The sequence below is a fragment of the Cyprinus carpio genome, unplaced genomic scaffold (genome assembly GCF_018340385.1).
Source record: "Cyprinus carpio isolate SPL01 unplaced genomic scaffold, ASM1834038v1 S000006709, whole genome shotgun sequence".
Classification (NCBI taxonomy): Eukaryota; Metazoa; Chordata; class Actinopteri; order Cypriniformes; family Cyprinidae; genus Cyprinus; species Cyprinus carpio.
This window is the reverse complement of record NW_024879317.1, coordinates 661427-680966: the sequence shown is the minus strand read 5'-3', so window position 1 is coordinate 680966 and position 19540 is coordinate 661427. Positions and strand designations below refer to the sequence as shown.

At 38.8% G+C, this 19540-nt stretch overlaps 1 protein-coding gene across 8 annotated transcripts in view; it reads right to left on the bottom strand.

Annotated features, from left to right (window-relative positions):
* The window catches only part of LOC109076080 (zinc finger protein 536-like), a 147865-nt gene that overhangs the window by 64321 nt on the left and 64004 nt on the right, over nt 1–19540 (bottom strand). For 6 of the 8 annotated variants that reach the window (XM_042755487.1, XM_042755481.1, XM_042755484.1 and 3 more), the window contains one exon: nt 15246–15334. The exons of the other annotated variants lie outside the window; for them this stretch is intronic. In XM_042755487.1, the coding sequence (XP_042611421.1) occupies nt 15246–15307 (62 nt within the window). In that variant the 5' untranslated portion in view covers nt 15308–15334. The remainder of the gene's footprint in view (nt 1–15245; nt 15335–19540) is intronic. 8 annotated transcript variants of the gene reach the window in all.

Below are 19540 nucleotides of genomic sequence, written 5' to 3'. Positions count from 1 at the left end.
ATTTCACAGAATGTTCAAGCCCTAAATCAAATATCACAGAGCAGTTCTGGCTCTTTCGGGCTTTGTGTCTTGTTATAAGATCATTTAGGTGTCCTTCTGCATCACTGTTTGGGAAAAGTATGTGTACATTTACAGAAAACAGTGGTTTCAAGGGGGGAGAAGGCATCGACAAGTAAAACAAACCGAAGTCAAAGTATTTGTGAGTTGAAATGAAAATAAAAATATAGATCGCAAGGCCATTAGCTGCTCTGTTATTGTGAAGCTTTATCGACCAAAATCCATTGACTAATTACTATGCAGTGGCTGATTAATTAATTATGAAAGAGGTCATCGTTATTGATAAATCAATCATTATTTACAGAAAGTGCAAAAGTTAGTTTTATTTCCTCCGAATCATTAGCGGCCCCTGTATTAAACAAAGAGGAACTAACAGTTTGGTGTTTGAAAATGGCTGCCATGTGTTGCATATTTAATGGATGGAAACAGCACTGCATGCTATGCACTTTTGGGAATATGACCAAGAACGTACAATAACAAAATCATAAAGCGATAGCGATGGTTAAAATCATAGCGCACTTATCAGAGAGGTCCGATCTGTCCTTTTCTCTCTCTTTCTCTGCCCGTGTTTAGTCTGTTGCAGGTGGTCTTCAGAATAGTTCTAATTAATCCAATAAAACATGGCTTGTTTTTCTTCCTCCCGATGCTCTTTGACTGAACTGGATTATTAGTGGCTGTAATGAGGCATTAAGCAAAGGTTCCAAGCAAAAAACCGAAACTGAATCAAACAGAAGAAACGCACGCAGCCTGAAAGGACAAACTCGTTCTCATCCAACAAACAGCTCACTGCATGATGCAGGTTGTCTTCTTATTTGTGGTTAGACAGTAAGTGACCTAATTATACCTAGTTCATAGGTTGAGAAGCCACCACAGACAGAAAATTGTTACAGTTACAAATACACATAGGTTGCGTTGCCTTCCTCTCTACACAGTTCCCTTCTATTAGCTCAGCCTACAAAACTCTCTCAGTCTTTGCCGGTGTATGTCTCACACAATATGTCATTGAGAGCATCTTAAGAGAACATTTCAACAGGTAGTTCAGCTTTCAGCTCATCTCTACAGATCAGTATGAGCCCTTGAAAGGATGAGCAGAGAGAAAAAATGCTGCTGCTTTTATCCTGTGTGTCTGACAGGCTTGTTGGGATTCCAGGGGAGGGAAGATCAGTGGGAGACCAAAGAATTCCCACAATTCATTGTCCTGGCCTGCTGCATCCTCATCCTCATCATCATCCAGAGCCGGCCTGAAGCTCAAAGCCTCCCTTTATGTTAAACATGTGCAGCATTATCCCGAAGACCAGCAGATGTGCTCTGTATGTGTGTGCGAGAGAAGTACAATGGTAGTCACAGCGTGTCAAGCCTCCTGCCTATAGACCTCAGACTGTGAGAAGGGAAAAAAGATGGATAACTGTGAGCATTTAAATTGCAGAGGTGGGTTAGAGGGGGTCTGTGCATAAAAAAGTGGGAGAGTTAAGCTGGTCACCTCACTCACAAAGAAAGAAACAAAGTCAAGTGGAAAGTGATGAAGGCTAAACTAGCATAAAACATACTTCACTAAAGGTCAGTATGTGATAATTCATCTCTAAAAGTTTCCCTTGTGGTTTCCACCCACAACTATCGAGAAAATGTGATAGTACATGAGGTGGCAGACCCTAAAGAGTTAAAAAGATTCATTTAACCCTGTCTGACCTGAAGATCTTTTGGCAGTCCCGTTAGAAACACAGGGATGTGTCTTAGTGGCAAAGCTGAGCGAGTTTTGGTCGAACCAACCATCGCGCATGACTACACATCAACACAGAAAAGCCGAAAAACAATGAACGCAGTGTGGTGATGGGCAAAAGGGCCTTCATCCAAGCCATTACATCATCTTTCCTTCTGCTCAGAACAGCAACTCTGGGACAATACTGAGAGATAATCACAAGAAAAAAATAAATAAAATTCAGGCCTCCATTGTTGAGAAAGAGTGCTACACCTCTCCAACTATTGTATCCAGCTCTGAACCTTTAAAAGAATAGTTCACACACACAAAAAAATGAAAATGCACTCCCCCCTTATGTCATTTCAAACCTGTATCCTTTCTGTGGAACAAAAAAAATATATATTTTGAAGATTTTTGTCCTTACAATGACAGTCAATGTGTTCCAAAACTACACTACCTGCCTCTTGTTGTGAAGATAAAAAAAATCTTTGTTTGTGTTTAAAAGAAGAAGAAAAAAAAGACAATTTGGGGGTGAACTATGCCTTTAAGGACACCAAAGAGGACCTGACTAAATGTGATATGAAGCTGTATCACAATCACTTATTTGACTCTCTGAAGATGACACCCTCTCTACTTCTCAGCTGCGGCGAACAAAGATTACCTTTGTGGAAAACTTAAATGTCAATGTAACCTCCAAATAAGTGAATATCAGAAATAATTGCTGTTTTCTTCTCGCACATGCTGGTTTTGTGCGTATGAGTTTTGCATAATGACTCCAACAAGGGGTGTTGTTTTGACAGGTGCTGAAATCGAGTCGAGAGGAGAGGGAGACAAGGTTCAATTTAGTTTGTGAATATTTTAATTGTTGCATGGCTAATTAAAATAAAAGAGAAAAAAAGGAGAGAAAGAGAGAGAGAGAGATAGATGTGACTCAGTGTTTAATGCTGCATGTGTGCATACATCGGTCCCGAATTGTGCCTCCAAGCCGCTCGACATAAGACAGACAGTACAGGAGAGAAAAATCTGCCGCTACTTCAACATACTTACCAGCTCTTCACAACCGCAGCCTGTAGTTTAGAGTTTTCACAAAACAAATGTATGGCTAATTAGAGATACTCATTAAGGGAGGCAAGTCAAGTAATTATTTTACATCATGCCACTGTTAATTGAATGATTCTTCAATGTCTTTTGAAAATATCTCCTTTTTGTCTCTCCTCTTCCCCCCACACACGGAAAAAAAGGCGACTATTAACAGGTACTGTAGCCATATGCTCTTGAATGAAAAAGCACTTCTGTCATAGTAAATGGGCTTTTTAAATATTGAACCGCTGCATGTCTTTTTAATATGGCTGATGTTAAATCTTCTTTATTCTGTCACTTTAATAAACTCGCCGAGCTAAACTGAGAGAAAGTTTCGCTTTTGTGAGAAAGTCTGTGTGGAGACGTACAGTTACGCAAGCATTCTCTGTCCATACGGCATGTTTTTAAAAAGCAGCCCTTTCACATCCTGTTTAAGAAAGCCACTAATCTTATCAAAACCATCAGGAAGTCAGAGCTGACTGGTAATGTTCATGACTTTTTGTACATGTTATATATGTATATGTATGTATATGTATATGTATATGTATATGTATATGTATATGTATATGTATATGTATATACATATGTATATGCACATGTTATATATATATATATGTATATGTATATGTATATGTATATGATATATATCTTTTATATATATATATATCTTTTACTGCACTTTATTTGTATTTGTCTGTGAATGGTAAGATGAGATAGGCCTACTAAAGTGTTTCTTCTCTCCACAGTCGCTCATCACTGCTGAGCAGAAGAGGAAGACCGTGGTGGGTGAGAGTATGTTAAAAAGCCTCTCTTTATTAAGAGAAAAGTGTGTTTTATTGTGGGCTAATTGTGAAGGGAGGAAGTGTGTGTGGAATGGGTGGATTCTGGAGAGAGGGTGGAGGACCTTAGGGAGATCAGGGCACATGTTTATTTATCAGGCTTTATCGGAAATGGTGAGGCCACAGATCCTAGCAGGATCAGAGACAGAGAGAGAGAAAAATACTGCTCGACCACAAGCCAGGCAGAAAACCTTTACCTCCATGCCAACGTTACGCTGTCACACAACTATGATTAAACGACCAAAGCAGAGCTGGTCAAACCTCAAAGGCTTTTGTTTATATATGAAGAAAAAAAAAGGTTTATAATTCATGCAACAACAAAAAAAGCTACATTCACTGTTTCTTTTTATGCAGAAAGGCAACAAAAATAAGCAGGTGCTGCACAGTCTGTAGCTTAACAGATATTTTTCCATGCAAATTAACATTTTATACTTGATGTTTCAAGGACCCATTTAGGGTAACATACTGAGCAGACCTTAAAGATCAAGTGTGCAGTTTTTTCAATGTTATGAATAAATGAATAAATAAATAATAAAAATATGCAGAGCTATCTATGAGTAGACCATTAGTAGGTTGATATCCCCTAAAAGTGTAAACACTGTGCTGCTATCAAAACACTGCAGTTGAGATGTTTTAACCTTCATGACCAGCATGACATAGCAACACTGACACAACCAATAGCAAGGTTCGGGACTACTGATGTTTCTGACAAATTGCAGCTTGGGAAGTGTTTGGAAAACCTTGTTTTAACCTAAACATTCCACCTTTTAATCACAGTTATTTTCAAGAGGAATGATTCTCCAACTAAGTAAGTGAACCCTATAGTGACATCGATGATAACCCGTGACCCAAACTATACTAAAGTGCACACACACACACACACACACACACACACACACACACACACACACACACACACACACACACACACACACACACACACACACATACATATATGAAGAGTTCATATGCAAAAGCCCCTAAGTGCTGTCTGAAATTTTCTTCTAATATTATCATTTTTATCAGACTCCTATTTAGGTACAGTAATCTTACTTTAATGGCAATATATAGGTTTTTTTTTTACACTTTTTATGACACTTCAAAATCATTAACCACTGGTTTAAACACAGCATATGAAAAGGAGTTGTGACTTACACATTCCTTATATTTAAACAATCCACTTTACTGGAACAAAAGCCTGAGAACAAGGTATCAAATACATGGTCCCACTGCACAGGGTCAAAGCCAAACCCACTTGACCTGGAAATCATAGCCTGTCAAGAGTAAGGCCCTCCACTTGCAGCATTTGTGCATCAGAGTTTAACTGATGGGGAAGAGACAGGGGCACAGTTTGAGAGAAGTCTGGATTGGCCAGCACACTAGATTCCACACGTCTCCTCACTCAGTCCCTCGTTCTTCTTCCCCTGGCCAGCTCGACACATTCTTATCCTCCTCCCTGCCCTTTGTGAACTTGAACATGATAACACATTCATCCTCTTTCAGGGGAGGGCTGCCACGGTGACCCGCAGTCAACGGGAGCGAAGGAAAGCAAAGGGAGAGAAAGGAAAGATAAGTTCATAAAACCAAGGATGTTTTATTGAAAAACGACCTCCCGGAATCTCTCAGTCCCGAGAGATGGGAGGTGGGCACATGTCTCTTTTGTACACGTCAGGAGGGATTACACATATTCCTCCCTTCATCTGTTTTGGTTTGGTTCGAGCTGCCATGTTAACATGTTATATGTGTTACCATTGCTCGCCAGCACACCTCGCGTGCTGATCTCCGTATGAGCGTCACCGGGGAGGTCCTGACCTCTATGCACAAGTTGGCTGTCAGAAGCTACACAGCAGCCGAGTGAGGAGATGGGAGGTTTTTATAGTGTTTTATACAGCTGGTTTAAATTAAAATAGACATAAATGTGTTGATATTATGAGAAGGGAAAAATATATATATATTATTGAAATCTATCCTTCAATAAAAGAGACTGTTTTCTATATTCGTTCAGTTTAGTATTTAGGAGTTTATTATTTTAACCAAAAAAATTAATTTAATAAATAAAATATTCTTTACAACTTTTATATGTGTATTTGTATGCTGTGTTGATTATAATATGTTAAATAAATGGCAACTGAACTACAGCATGTTTGAGTACTGTTGTTAAATTTTAACATTTAAAAGTATATTTCCATAAAAGTATCAGAAGTTTCCCTGCATAATTTAAATCAATGGCTGAGACAGAATTTATTTCATTCGTAAGCAAAATGGACACTGTAACTGAACTATACCAAAATAAATCAAATAGAATAAAACCTAATTAAAAAAAATGGAATTGAATTAAATCGAACGCTTTTGAATCAGAATTGAATTAATCTGGAAACAAATGTAGCGATAAACAGCCCTAGTAACCATTGTGACACCTGTTACACTGGGTTGCCTAACATGGATGTAGATCATCAGGTCTCTGTCACCTGATTGGCTATGATGAAGCCAATCACTGAGCTCTGCCTGTCTGAAACACTTCATATATCTCTGAGAAGAGGCCGCTATCATCTCTGTCTTCTGCTTAACACACACACACACACACACACACACACACACACACACACACACACACACACACATCCACACACAAACAGAAATACACACACACACACACCCTTAACCCCTATGGGACCTGACAGCAGCACCCCGTAAACATCATCCCCATCGGTTGAGAGGTTTAATCTTTCACTCTCCGCCATTTCAGAAGACCCTGACTCTTGTTTGTGCAGCCCCCTCCCCTCGATCTTTCCTTCCCTCCCTCCCTCCCTCTCCCCTCCTCTCCCCTCTCCATATTTTCTCTCCTGCATCTGATTAAGTTAACAATGTGGCGTTATTTGCATGCTGATTTGGCGAGGTCCCTCTCCTCCCCGCTCGCTCTCACAAACACAGGGGTTGGATCGCGGTAATGTGATAGCACAGCAGCCAGCCGATGCAATCTCTACCCCTCCTTCAAACCCAGGTGTGTGCTATCCACTTCCCTCTTAATTCCCTCCATGCTCATATTTTAGTCCCTCTTTATTTTTTTCTGTCATTCTGTGCCTTGTAAGGATTGTATTATAATCAAATCTGGTGCAAAAAAAGGTTGGAGGAGGGGAGCATATTCTGTCTTTTTTTATTAATTATAGACCGCGGCTGATGCGAATGTATTCCGAAAGCATCTTCAAAATAGGTCGGCATACAGTTTCCTATTCTTATCACATTTAAATGTCAACATGGTGCAAAGCTCTACAAATTAGTTCAGGCAGACTTCAACCCCCATTTAACATTTAAAGCTACGCTCAGTAAGCCCCCAATGTGTGATTCAAATCAGTTTACACACACATAAAAAGGAAGCGGTGCGTCTTTCAAACTTCTCATTTCAATACTGATATTATTGCCAATCTTTTGCCAGAGAATAGGCTGGCAGAGAGGGGGAAAAAGAGCCACTAGAAGAAGCAACAGAAACAATGCATTAGCTTTCATGAATTATATATCTGCCTTCATTCTGAGCAGAATTTAGGATTTTCTGAGCCTATGCATATATCCTAGACAGGAATGAATAAATCACGACGGTGGGGTCATTCCTTTTTACATGCACTGAGAGCCTTATCGGGATGATAATGTCCACATATAACACTTATTGTGGCTCATTTGGAATGCAAGCGATGCAAAAAAATTCTCACTGATTCTCGTGTGTCAATGGAAATGTCCTGAGGAGAGCTGCTGTATCAGGACATTTATTTGTTACAGAGGATGGCAGAGGCGAATATTGAAGGACTGGGCTATTTCTGATGACACCAGAATTCTGACTGTGGGCGAACAGGGATGATTTCTGAGCTTTAACAAAGTGAAACAAGTGAGTTTACTTTCCAGCCACAGGTCTATGTCTACCACATAAAAGGACAGGTGTATTGTTAAATGTCTAAGATGGTAGTAAAACATCTTAACATGTTGTAACTCAAGCCAATCAACTCAAAAGCACCGCACGACTACTCTGTAACCATTAGTGTCTGTTCTCAGAAGAGTTCCCTAAGCTATACCAATGATTCTTTGCCAGTGCCACAGGTTGGAGCAGGCTGCCCTGTTGCTTAGTTGACTCAGCATTATAGGGCGAAGATGCTAAGGGCCCAGGGGATGAGTTTCACACCTCTAGTTGTTTTATGCCAACAAGCTCCATGTATGACCCTGCAAGTCTGCTCCAGACTCCTGATTACCCAAACGTCCTATCTAGGTCCCCCAGTCACCATCGGCAGAGCGGAAAAGGCTACAGACATGCCTCCATGGCCTCGTATACCCACTCCTTCGTTTTAGCCTAGTGCGCTTCCTCTACACCAAGGGGTGCTTACCATCCAAAGTCCGTTGGCCAGGATTGGTGTTCATGTATGATGTCTCAATGCTGCCGTTACCCATCTGTTTTGAAACACCATCTTCTAAACCTTTGTGCTTGTCATAACCAAAAGGCCTTGGCCTCAGATGAGAGGGACGCCAAAATATTGAACCAATGAAGCTACAAAAAACATTTACCTGATCCAATTCCCCATTTATCCTTCCACCCGCCTCTGACTGGACATGCTGGTGCAACATCCTCACCTTTCCTCGTAAAATGAAGGCAGGCTCTCTGACCAATCCTCAGTCTCCCTCTTTGGCTGTAGCTGGAACAGGCCTTTTAAACGTGCTATAAAGGCTATTCGCTCTAAATGTGCTCTAGGTGTGCCTAACATGTCCGCAGCCAAATGTCAAAAGAGTTATATATCTCTGAGGGCTTTAAATGACTATGGTGTAAAGGGAGTTGAGAGGGGTGAAGGAACATGATGAAAATGAATACTGTTCATTATCAGACAAACAGAGCACAATGGCGCTCCTAAAATTGGCAGGGAGCAAAGATTTCCCAATGTTAAAGCACATTTGTCCACCGAGTAATTATCGAACTGAACTTTTCATGGCATTGTTTCAAAATTATGAAGAATTATGCATTTTTCACATTTAATGTGTGTGAGTGGCAGAGGGCTGCCAACTAAAGCCAGTGTGAGTGTGTGCGTATCACCAATCTAATATAAGCCTACACTCTAAGTAATTGAGTTAATGCAGGTATAAATGCAGGTCTGCTTCGCTAGGTTACAAAATCGAGTCCCAGCAGATTAGCTTTTAACTTTAGAGATGTATTACTATAACTAGTTTATCTCTCTTGCTATCCCCGCACAATACGCCGTCTCCGTAACGTCTGCTTTCCGAGCCCAACGTATGTGATATTCCCACTCTCTGCACTGCGTTCTACGACCGCCTGGCAACTTCAAATATTTATCAAATGGAGGAGGGGAAGAGAGAGCCCTCTCCATCCTGCTACAGTCATTTACCAATTATTTTGAGTACCTGCTGACAGGTACGTGTCACAGTCAGCTCCCCTTCCCCAGTCCTTCTCCTCACATGATTTACCTTTCCCCCTGCTGAGGAGGAAGCCGCCAAGCTACAAGCAGGGAGACAGAGGAAGTGTGGCAGAAGAGGGCTGCTGTGGCATTCAGCTGAAGTTCTCATGCTTTGATTCAGGGAATAGTTGATTCGAAGGAGGAAAAAAAAACTCTCTTTGTCAATACATTAGAGGCAGAGAATGACAGAGGAAAAGTAGAGGCGAACTGACAATTGGGTCGGAATAGAAAACAAGCTCATTAAACAAGGAGAGCGATATACCAACAAAACACCTATCAAGGTCTGTCACTGTATATTCTAGCATTTCAAAAAAAGAAAGAAACAATATGCGCACCAAAAGTGTCACACAGTGTATTTCAGTCTACATTAGTGTTAAGTTGGAAAGATGAGCACTGAGGACTTAAAATATATTTTTGTTGTAGGGCTAAAGCTATGTTCTCTTTAAACAAGCACTAAATCAATTATGTTTCTTGTGCTTTCATAAGTATATGCAGGAAGAATATGCATGTGTGTGTGTGGGGGGGGGTGTATATGCATGAGTGTTGTGTCTATGAACCACAAAACACTGAAGGCACGAAGTACTGCTCTCATCAGAGTAAGGAATAAATGAGCAACTCTCCAATGTGTGTGTGTGTGTGTGTGTGCACGTGTGCACCTCCTCGAGGGGGCACTTCACAACACTATCAACGTTTTCTGTGCTCCAAATTGTCTGCTTTCTGTCTTTTGAAAAGCAGCAATACTCTATGAAAAAAACAGCAAACATAAAAAAGGGGAAGAGTAAATGAAGATAAGAGACTGGCTAAGTAGGTATTCTCTGACTCTTTCCTTTTGAGTTTCAGTGGCTGGATTAAAAAGGTGATTTGACATACAGGTTTGAGATTATCAGAGGAGAGATGGTGTACAGCAGTGCTTCTCAACTGATGGCTCATGACCAAAAAGGGTGGGGCGGAAATTATGTTTTGATAATATAACGATAAATAAGAAAGCATGAAGTTCAACTAATTGTATAATTGTGCATATTTTGAACAAAATTAATGTTAATAAACAGACTTACCAACCTTTAAAAGGGTAGAAGAAAAAAATTCACATATCTTTGGTTGTTGCTAAAGGTCATTCATCCAATCAAACTCGACAGTATTTTTGGTGAAAAAGCATCTGTCATTGGGTAGACCCTAACAAATTAGGCTCATGCCAACATAAATAGGTAGCTCGACATGTTCTTATCCTCAAAATAAAAGAAAGAAAAAGAAAGAATAGAAATAAAAGTTAAGACTCATCCACACCCTCCTAAAACACCTAATTTAAACAAGCCCCCACATGCCTACGTCACTGTGTGGGAAGATTTGCATAGCACCGCCCAAATGTTTCACGCAAAGAAATAAGGCATAACTTTTATTCTCGCTGTAGTATTGTTGCTGCGACTGCCACCATGTCGTGGAGACGCTAGGTTTCATTGTGAAATCGAAACTACTTTGTTTGGCCTTCCAAAAGAGGACACAACTAGAAATCAGTGTTTAAGTTGTATTTACAACACTGTTCCAGAACAGTTCAACACAAATATTTGTGTGCGTGCAAAGCATTTTACGGAGGACTATTTCCTGAACCTGTGAGAGCAGCCTACAATGCTGGCTGTTCTGACTCACAGCCTGTAAGTATGTTTTCATATTTAAAGAATTTGACACTGACTATTCAAATGCGAGTTTTAAGCAATGTACAGTAGAGTAGCGCTTGTTGTTTGTCATTTCTCTGATCACAAATGCAGACATGGTTTTATGTTTAAGTGTATGCTTATGTTTACGTGTAAAAAGACAGTATAAAGACAGTATAAGTCATTATAATCAGTAATTATGTCCCCACCGGATGCAACACATGCCTCGTTTTTAATGGGTTTTATTGTTTTTGTCTCATAGCGCCGGGACACGGCATCACAGTATATTAAGGGGCATAACATTTCTGTCACACGCTTGAGGTATTCGGCCAATCACAATGCACTGGATAGCTGACCAATCAGAGCACACCTCGCTTTTCAGAACGATGAGCTTTGTAAAAATCGACGTATTTCAGAACGGTGGGGAATAGAGGAGTAACAATAATGTACAGTATGTGGAAAATAATGTTTTTTTTTTATTTTTATTAACCCTCTGGAGTCGATTAACGCGTATACGCGTTTTGGGGTATTTTCTCCTGATAACCCCGAAAAGAACTTAAATTACACTTTCAGTTTTGATCATACAGATAAGTGCAATACATCAATCGAATCTGTAAAGGGTCTACTTTTTTTTTTGTATACAGACATAATAACAACAAAACTTTGTGCACTTATAAAAATAAAGATAACAAACAAGGAGTGCTGTCTGCAGCCTTTGTCTGCGCTGATCTTCAGATACAAATGCGTCATTAAAATGAACTGTAACTCAGTGAATACTCAACGAAGAGACATGAGAGAGATATCTATAGAAAGCCTGACATGTCTACTTTTAAAACTAAACAAGTGCTGCTGAAAACAAAATATTCTGTGATAAAGTAATCCATATGAAAACAACGCGATGTCCGTTTTTCACGTCTCCCTTCATTATCTTCTAATGTGACCACGCCCCCGCGCCGAGCGCGCTTTTGAGATTCAAATGTTTCACTGAAGCGCGCGGGTTTTGAATACGCCCACACAACAGAAGACAACGCAGCGAGACTGTTCTTCAAGTTTTTATTATTTTACTGTTTGCTTCGCGATGAGAGGAATAAGACATAATTCACCCCAAAAAGATGTGATGTGGTTGAGGATTTGAGATTTGGATTTCCTCAGAAAAAAGAATGAAGCACTTTATTCAGCAGAGATCATAAACATGAGTTAGTCTCTTTTTATTGATTTATATACTTGTACTAGTTTTCACATAACGTGTAAACATTTTACTAGTTAGACTTTTTCCAAAGACTTTTTTCCAAACTATAATTCATGACTAAATGTATAATCAAGTGAAATATTATGAAGTTTCAATAACAATGTACACTACTATACCATTCAAAAGCTTGATGTAAATAATATAAATGTACCAATAAATGTAACTGTAACAAATGTAACAATCATTGCTGTTCTTTCAATTTATCCCCCCTAAAAAACCTATAAAAAAAATATTCTCAGCTCTTTTCAACATTAATAATAATAATAATAATAATAATAATAATAATAATAATAATAATAATAATAATAATAATGATGATAATAATAACAATAAATGTTTTTTGTAGAAAATAAGATTGTTAAAAGGATTTCTGAAGGATTGTGTGACTGGAGTAATGATGCAAAAAATTCAGTTTGAAAGTCAGCTTTGATTTTTCCTAATAAACTGTTTTAACTGCACTCACAAGTGAATATTAAATTATGTTGTTGGATAATTAAATATATTCTAAATAAACTACAAACATAAAATTATATAGATTTATTTTGTCCTCACATTCTTTCTTGTAACTCATCCCTCTCAGTGACACAGGTGACTGAATGGCTCATTATGCAGCTCATTATGCAGGTCTTTGTCTTCTCAGGTGTGAATTCATGATATTTGACGCCTACTCGCATATGACTTTTTACCAACAAAAAGTGTCTTAGAAAATTTAAATCAATATATTGTTTTCTGTAAGTGAGTAAACAAGATGATTTTCACATCATTTAGAAAAAAAAAATTCTAGGCTACAAGCTCCAGTTCTCAAAATTTCTGGGAACCAATGTTCTGTATGTGTTTTATTGCCTTATTCAAGTGATTTAACATTTTTAGTTTTTTCACTAACCACGCATAACATTTTTTTTCTCAAAAACACAATCATGTACATACATGCTGCTCACATATTATTATAGCCTAGTTTGTGCTGATTACAGTGAGATTAGACTTTAGCCATTTAGATATTTTTAAGAAACTGAAAAAAGCACAAATGTCAGGGCATGACAAAACTTCTCCAGGCCCCAAAAATACCCTTAGACTCCAGAGGGTTAAACAGCATAAACACATTTCATTATACCAAATACACAAAATATTGTTGTTGTTGTTGTTTTTTTTTAGCATGTTATATCACCCCTTTAAAATATATATATTTTTTTTTCATGGTCTGTTTTTATGCACATAATAGTGGAGAGAAAGTGCTGTGAGCCAGATCTAAACTCAAATTTTCCATATGAGCTCAATTTTAGCGCACATGTGTGAGCCACTAGGGCACAACTCTAAACCTTTATAAATAACATTAAGTTATCTATTTCAAAGTTCATACAAAAAAGGAAAATTATGTCATTATTACCTGTCATTATTTGCTCACCTGTTCCAAGCCTGTATGACTTACTTTCCTCTGTGTAATACAAACGATGGTATTTTGAAGAGTGATAGTAAAAGTTTTGGTAACTAACAAACTAACTAAATGAATGAATAAATAAATCATATTTTCTTTCATATTCCACAGAAGAAATAAAGTCATATAGGTTTGGAACAACAAGAGAGTAAGTAATTGATGACAGAACCTTTATTTTTGAGTATATAATCCCTTTAAAATGAATGGATGTGATTAGCTGTAATTCTCAGTCCCACACACTTATACAGTACTCTGACCCTAACAGTACAGAGAGAGACAGAGAGAGAGAGAGAGAGAGAGAGAGAGAGAGAGAGAGAGAGAGATGCTGGCACTCTGTGAAGCTCACTACGACATCTCTATTAAATCTCTAGTGTGTGACTTGCAGATAGGAGGGAGATGTGTCTGCCTGCTGTGATGTTTTCAGTTTTTCTGCACTGCCAGTGCCACTATGTGGTTCTAATCCCACATCCTACCAGTGACCCGGACCAGCAACATTACGATCCTATCGGGTAGTGCACGATACGCCTCTAATTGAAAAAGGCCCTGCACCATGTCTAAACCTCTCCTTGCAACTCCAGCGCATGTTGTGTCTGCATGCGGAATCGGATCTGTAAGAGGCTTACGCGCTCGTGTGCATGTCTGTGTGAGAGCGTTATGCTAAGCATGCATGTGGGTGCATGCACATATGTGTCGATACGTTTAAAACAGCCAGGCAAAGGAAGGAATTAACCACCTTTATTTGGTTTTAATTACAACAAAGTCCACCTCTGTAGCAGAAAACTAAAAATACATGCAGGGTTTCCCTGTGGGACTGAAGTTAGCATGCCTTGCGGCTGCCCGTTCCTCAAACACACACAAACTCACACACACACTGCACAACCTAAACCTTAACACCAGAAATAAAACAGGCCATACATCCTTAATGTGTATTTTGGGATCTCAGTCTAATTCAATAAGATAATGCTACAAAAAAAATGATACATTATAAAGAAAGAAATAGAAGAAAAGAAGGAGAAAAAAAATCAAATTTGAAAAGAGAGAGCAAAAGGCACAGGGGAATATTAGATGAATCCAGGTCTTAGGGGTGTTCCAGCGAGTAAAATAAGGTTGAACCTCAATAGGATCAACATTCAGGGCAAAACTGCAATAAAAGTAGAAATGTGACAGGGAAAATGATCTGTAATTAGGACAAACAGCACTAAAAGCAAGTTCAAAGATAATTGTTTTTGGAGGGGCGTGTGACTGACTGCCAGGATTCCCATGGTGGCCAGTTTGCTTGCATGAAGATTGAAAGAGAGAGAGAGAAGGAAAGACTACATGATAAAAGAAAGCAAAGATGAAGGTCTATACAGAAAAAGGTTAAGAAGAAGGAAGAAACACTCAACAGCAGGACAGAAAGAGAAAAAGTGAGTACTTAAACTGAGGGAGGGGGTGAAGGAAAGTCACTGAAGGTAACATCAGTCCATTTGGAAAATAAATAAATAAATCTAGTTACTCAGGTGTAATTTAAAAGTAGAGTGTGATAGAGAGTTAAAAAATTGGTTGTGCAGATTGTTGTGTTGTGATTGTTGGTTGGTGGAATAATAAATGAACAAGTGTCCCAACACCCTAACCCCCACACACATCTCCACACAAAGACTGCTATTGTTGTCGGTTTTCACAACACTATGGCCTTTGATGGATTCTGCAAGCTAAAGAATAGCAATACAATAGATGACAGGGGTCAGGGTATAAAACGCATTATGAATATGTTTTATTTTTTTGTAAAACAGCCCAGGCCCCACGTTTGTATTAATCACCTGAGGAGGGTGTTGCATTCCCAAGGAGTCAAGGGAGGAGGGACCTGCAGGCCGTCCTTCATAACTTTACATGCACTTGTATCAGGAAGCTGAAAAGCAGCAGGAAATCGTGACAATGTGAAATTCTATAAATGATATAGTTTAATTGCATTTGCAAAACTGCCCAGGCAGCCTTCTTTCTTCTCCCATGTCCTCTCCGTTAGATGAAGTCACACTTGGCGTGTGTGAAACATAAGCATAATTGTGCTTGAACTGACTCAGACGAGACCTAAAAATACACACACAATGGCAGTGAGATGAGCGGAGACAGATAGAGAGAAAGAGGGGTGCTTGTCCTTTAGCAGTGCGTGCATTCTATATTCCCACACATGCCAATAAAACAGGAGTAAACGGATGCGAGAATTAAACCTCATTGTCCACAGATATGTCCTGCTATATTTTGTCCATGTTTTTTGTAGGATGCTCTGGGGTCGCTTCACGTCGACAAAATATTGTGTCGGCAACACCGTATCCATCTCTATCTGTGCATGTTTGAAAAGAAAAAAGGGCATGAAAACAGTTCATCCGTGCAATTTTTGCAATTAAAAACACACAAAAATAATTATTCCGCAGCACACTTGAGCGACACATCCTGAGTCCACGAAGCACGGATCACGTGTTTAATAAAAAGGTTAATCAGTTGTTAATCAGAGGATTAATAACTTGTTATTTCCTTTACAAAACCATTAATATTATGCCATAAATATTTAATGCTGATGGGTGTGTTTTTTTCTTATTTTTTTCATTGGGCAGGGAAGAGTAGACTGCGAGAATTAGGAATCCACATGCTAATGTGCATTAATCATGCTTTGTTAAAGAGAAATAAATTCCTTCATGTTTATTAATGCAGCATCAGGGACAACAATACACTTCATATTATTTAAAAAGTTATTAATAAAGTATTTATCAGTGGTGCTACTACAGGACAGAGAAGTAATGTACATAGCCCACAATCACAGACCCTCAGGATAAGGATTATTATGATCTAAACAGTGGTATTATCACTTTAGGATGTGGTTGAACCTGAAGTCTTGTACTTTTAGTTAAAACAGGAACCCAAAAGTTTTGATTTGAGAAAAGATGTTTGGTTCCTTTCTGAAAACCAACAACAACAACAACAACAAAATCCCTGCCAATCTGCTAATCAAAGCAAAACAAATATTGCATTTCTCTCGCTCCATTTGTTTGAATGAATATATCACATTCCCAAAATACTCATTCTCGGTTCAAATGTAATTAAATTGTGCCTTTAGTGAAAACATGCAGTGGTTCTCCAATTAGTTCTGTTTTTGTCATTCAAAAAAATAAATAAAAAAAGACTGGACTTGGGCACGCCCAAGGCACTGCCGCTTCCCAGAATATAGTGACGCCTGTGTGTTCGGTAGGTTGAACATCAACGCAATAGTTTAGTTTTTGGTCTTAACACTATTGATGGAGAGAGCAGAGTACACAAACAGTGTGGGCGTTTTGATTGAAGTGAGTTAAAAATACAATTCTATTGATTTCAACTGTGATAGTGTTTGAACAACAGGAAGCGTGAGGGGTGCATTATGACAGCACAGACCCCGTGATTGACTGATTAAAGAACTATACATGGTGCTCTTTAAAAAATAATGATGCGAGCATGTGAGGCTGGAGGTTTGATTTAAATTGCTCTGAAACTGCTCCTCCTTACACACTTTCTTTTTGGCTTTGATATAGTTTTTAACCTTCAAGGCCCTTTTAATGTGAAATTTATCCTTATATGAGTATCATTTTGAGATTTAATCTTATAAACAAAAACTGAACAACACACGTTAACTGTCCTCAAAAAAATAAAAAATAAAATAAAAAAGTTTTGTAGTTTGCTTATGTAAATGTCAGAATGTTAAAGATAAAATGTAATAAATAAATAAATAATCTTCTTGTTTGTAGTTGTTTCCTGTTAATTATTATTATTATTATTATTATTATTATTATTATTATTATTATTATTATTATTATTATTATTATTACTATTATTGTTGTTGTTGTTGTTGTTGTTGTTATTATTATTATTAATAAATATGATTAACATTAATAAAAATAGACCTAATATGCTTGAATGATGCATGAAATTATGAATAAAGTAAGTTTTGATTGGAACATTAAAATAATGTAAAATATAATAAAAATAATATGATTATGATAATAATAATATTAATAATAATAATAATAATAATAATAATAATAATTATTATTATTATTATTATTATTATCATCATCATTAATAATAATAATACTCTGTTGTTGTTTCTTGCTAATAATTTACATAAGCAGTATTTTAGCATTATTTTACTGTTCCTCTGACTGAATCAAAATGTTATCTTATATTATCTTCATACATTCATATTATCTTCATACATCTTCATTACACTTAAAGGCAATATGAACAGAACATGAGGGTTAAGGTTTATGCAGAACTGCAATAGGAAGGCTCTTTACACAACATGTAAGACATTATCACTGAACTGACCTAAAAAAAATATATGCAATCAAAGTTGGGTTGTACTTCGATCAAATAACTGAATGGATTTCTCAGAAAATGCAATCCATCTAGCTGTCAATGCATCCATCCATTCTCTCGGCAATCTAGTAGTGGCCCCGTGCCGTCAAAATATAAATAAATATAAATAATGCATGTCTACATGCCTTTAATGGATATCAACTGAGAACGACTTGAGTGAAACCTCTACAAATCTATGAGCCTGAAGCCATTGATGAATAATTGTTGAATAAAGTGTTTGCTGTGCTTCACACTCTCTTCACATTAATACATGGAAAGCATGGCCATGACTCCATCCAATCCAGTAGATATTACAGAGTCCTTTGGACCAAACGCCCAGATGGCCTGATCAGAAAAAAAAAAAAAAAAAGATCTCCACAATGCCATAGCATGACACACCATCATGCCACCCCACGTGGCATTTAAACCACCTTCACCCCATTGTCTCAAATGAACAGAAAAACCACAGAGAGAGACAGTGAAGGAAGAAAGAGCAGGAAAAGAGTGAGCCAGTGCCAAAAAAGAAGCCTGGAAAAAGTGGGAGAGAGATCCATTTTGTGTTTCGGTTAAACACTGATTTCATCACTGGACTAAAACACATAACTTTAAAAGCGAAATCAAATATTAAAATGACAGGCGGTATAAGTATGGTGAGTGAGCCGGGGTCACGGAGGGAGGAGGCACGGGCGGCTTGTCAGCCACTATCTGTCAGAGTGAATTAGAAACAATCAGGGGCGACTGAAAGGGAAGGTGATTGTTATTAAGCAGCGGGGCTGCGAGCAAGCTCCCCCAGATGTGGCCATGCATATAAAAGAACAGGAAGCCAGCAGTTTAATTCAGGAAGCGCTAGCGAACACGGCCCGCACAGAGGAGGAAGGAGGAGGGGGATGGATGAGAGCAGGAGAAAAAGGCCTTTTGTTACTAATAAGCTGGAAGTTACTTTGATAACAGGCAAGGGTTAGGCACCAGAATAAAGGCAGCCCCCCTTCCTCGACGTTGCGCGCACGAGCGCCCACTTGTTTCATCCTCAATTTATATTTTCAGGAGGACAGGCCGCACCAGTCAGTCAATATCTTCGGGGAATATAATGGGAGTGGAGAAATAAGGGGTGAAATGTAGATAAGTTGACCTTAACAAGGGTGAGGAGAAGAGACAGCCACAGCTATATATCAATTACCCAGCTGCGATCACACTCTGATGTTGTGGGAGAGGGTTCGGGACGGACAACCCCTCCCTCCGCCGTCCCCTGATTATCTCTCTCTCTCTCTCTTTCTCTCTCTCTCTCTCTCTCTCGCTCTGTCTTTTTTCCTGTCTCCCTCGTTCACTCTCCACCACCAGCTCGGGGATGCTCTTTGGAGGCAGCCGTCATGGCCACAGATTGTCGTCAGGGACAATGGATGGAGGGAGGAGATGTGTACAATATGTTTTTCAAAGGGAGTGGATGGTTGATTTCAATGATAAGAATAGACACTAATCTGCTGTGCCACGACCTCAAAGGCACATCACTCTGACAGTCCAACCCTCCCGCCACAAGGGGAAACACACACTCACACAAACGCTGACCCGAAGGGGCTGAGGACTCCGTCACACATGTCCACAGAGTAGCCCAAGCACATTAAACATGGCTACTTTCATGCAACTCTGACAACACTGACACCAGGCTGCCAACTTCTCTGCTCAGAAACAGACGAAACTGAGGACTTTGGGTAGACAGCTCACTCTGATAGTTAGC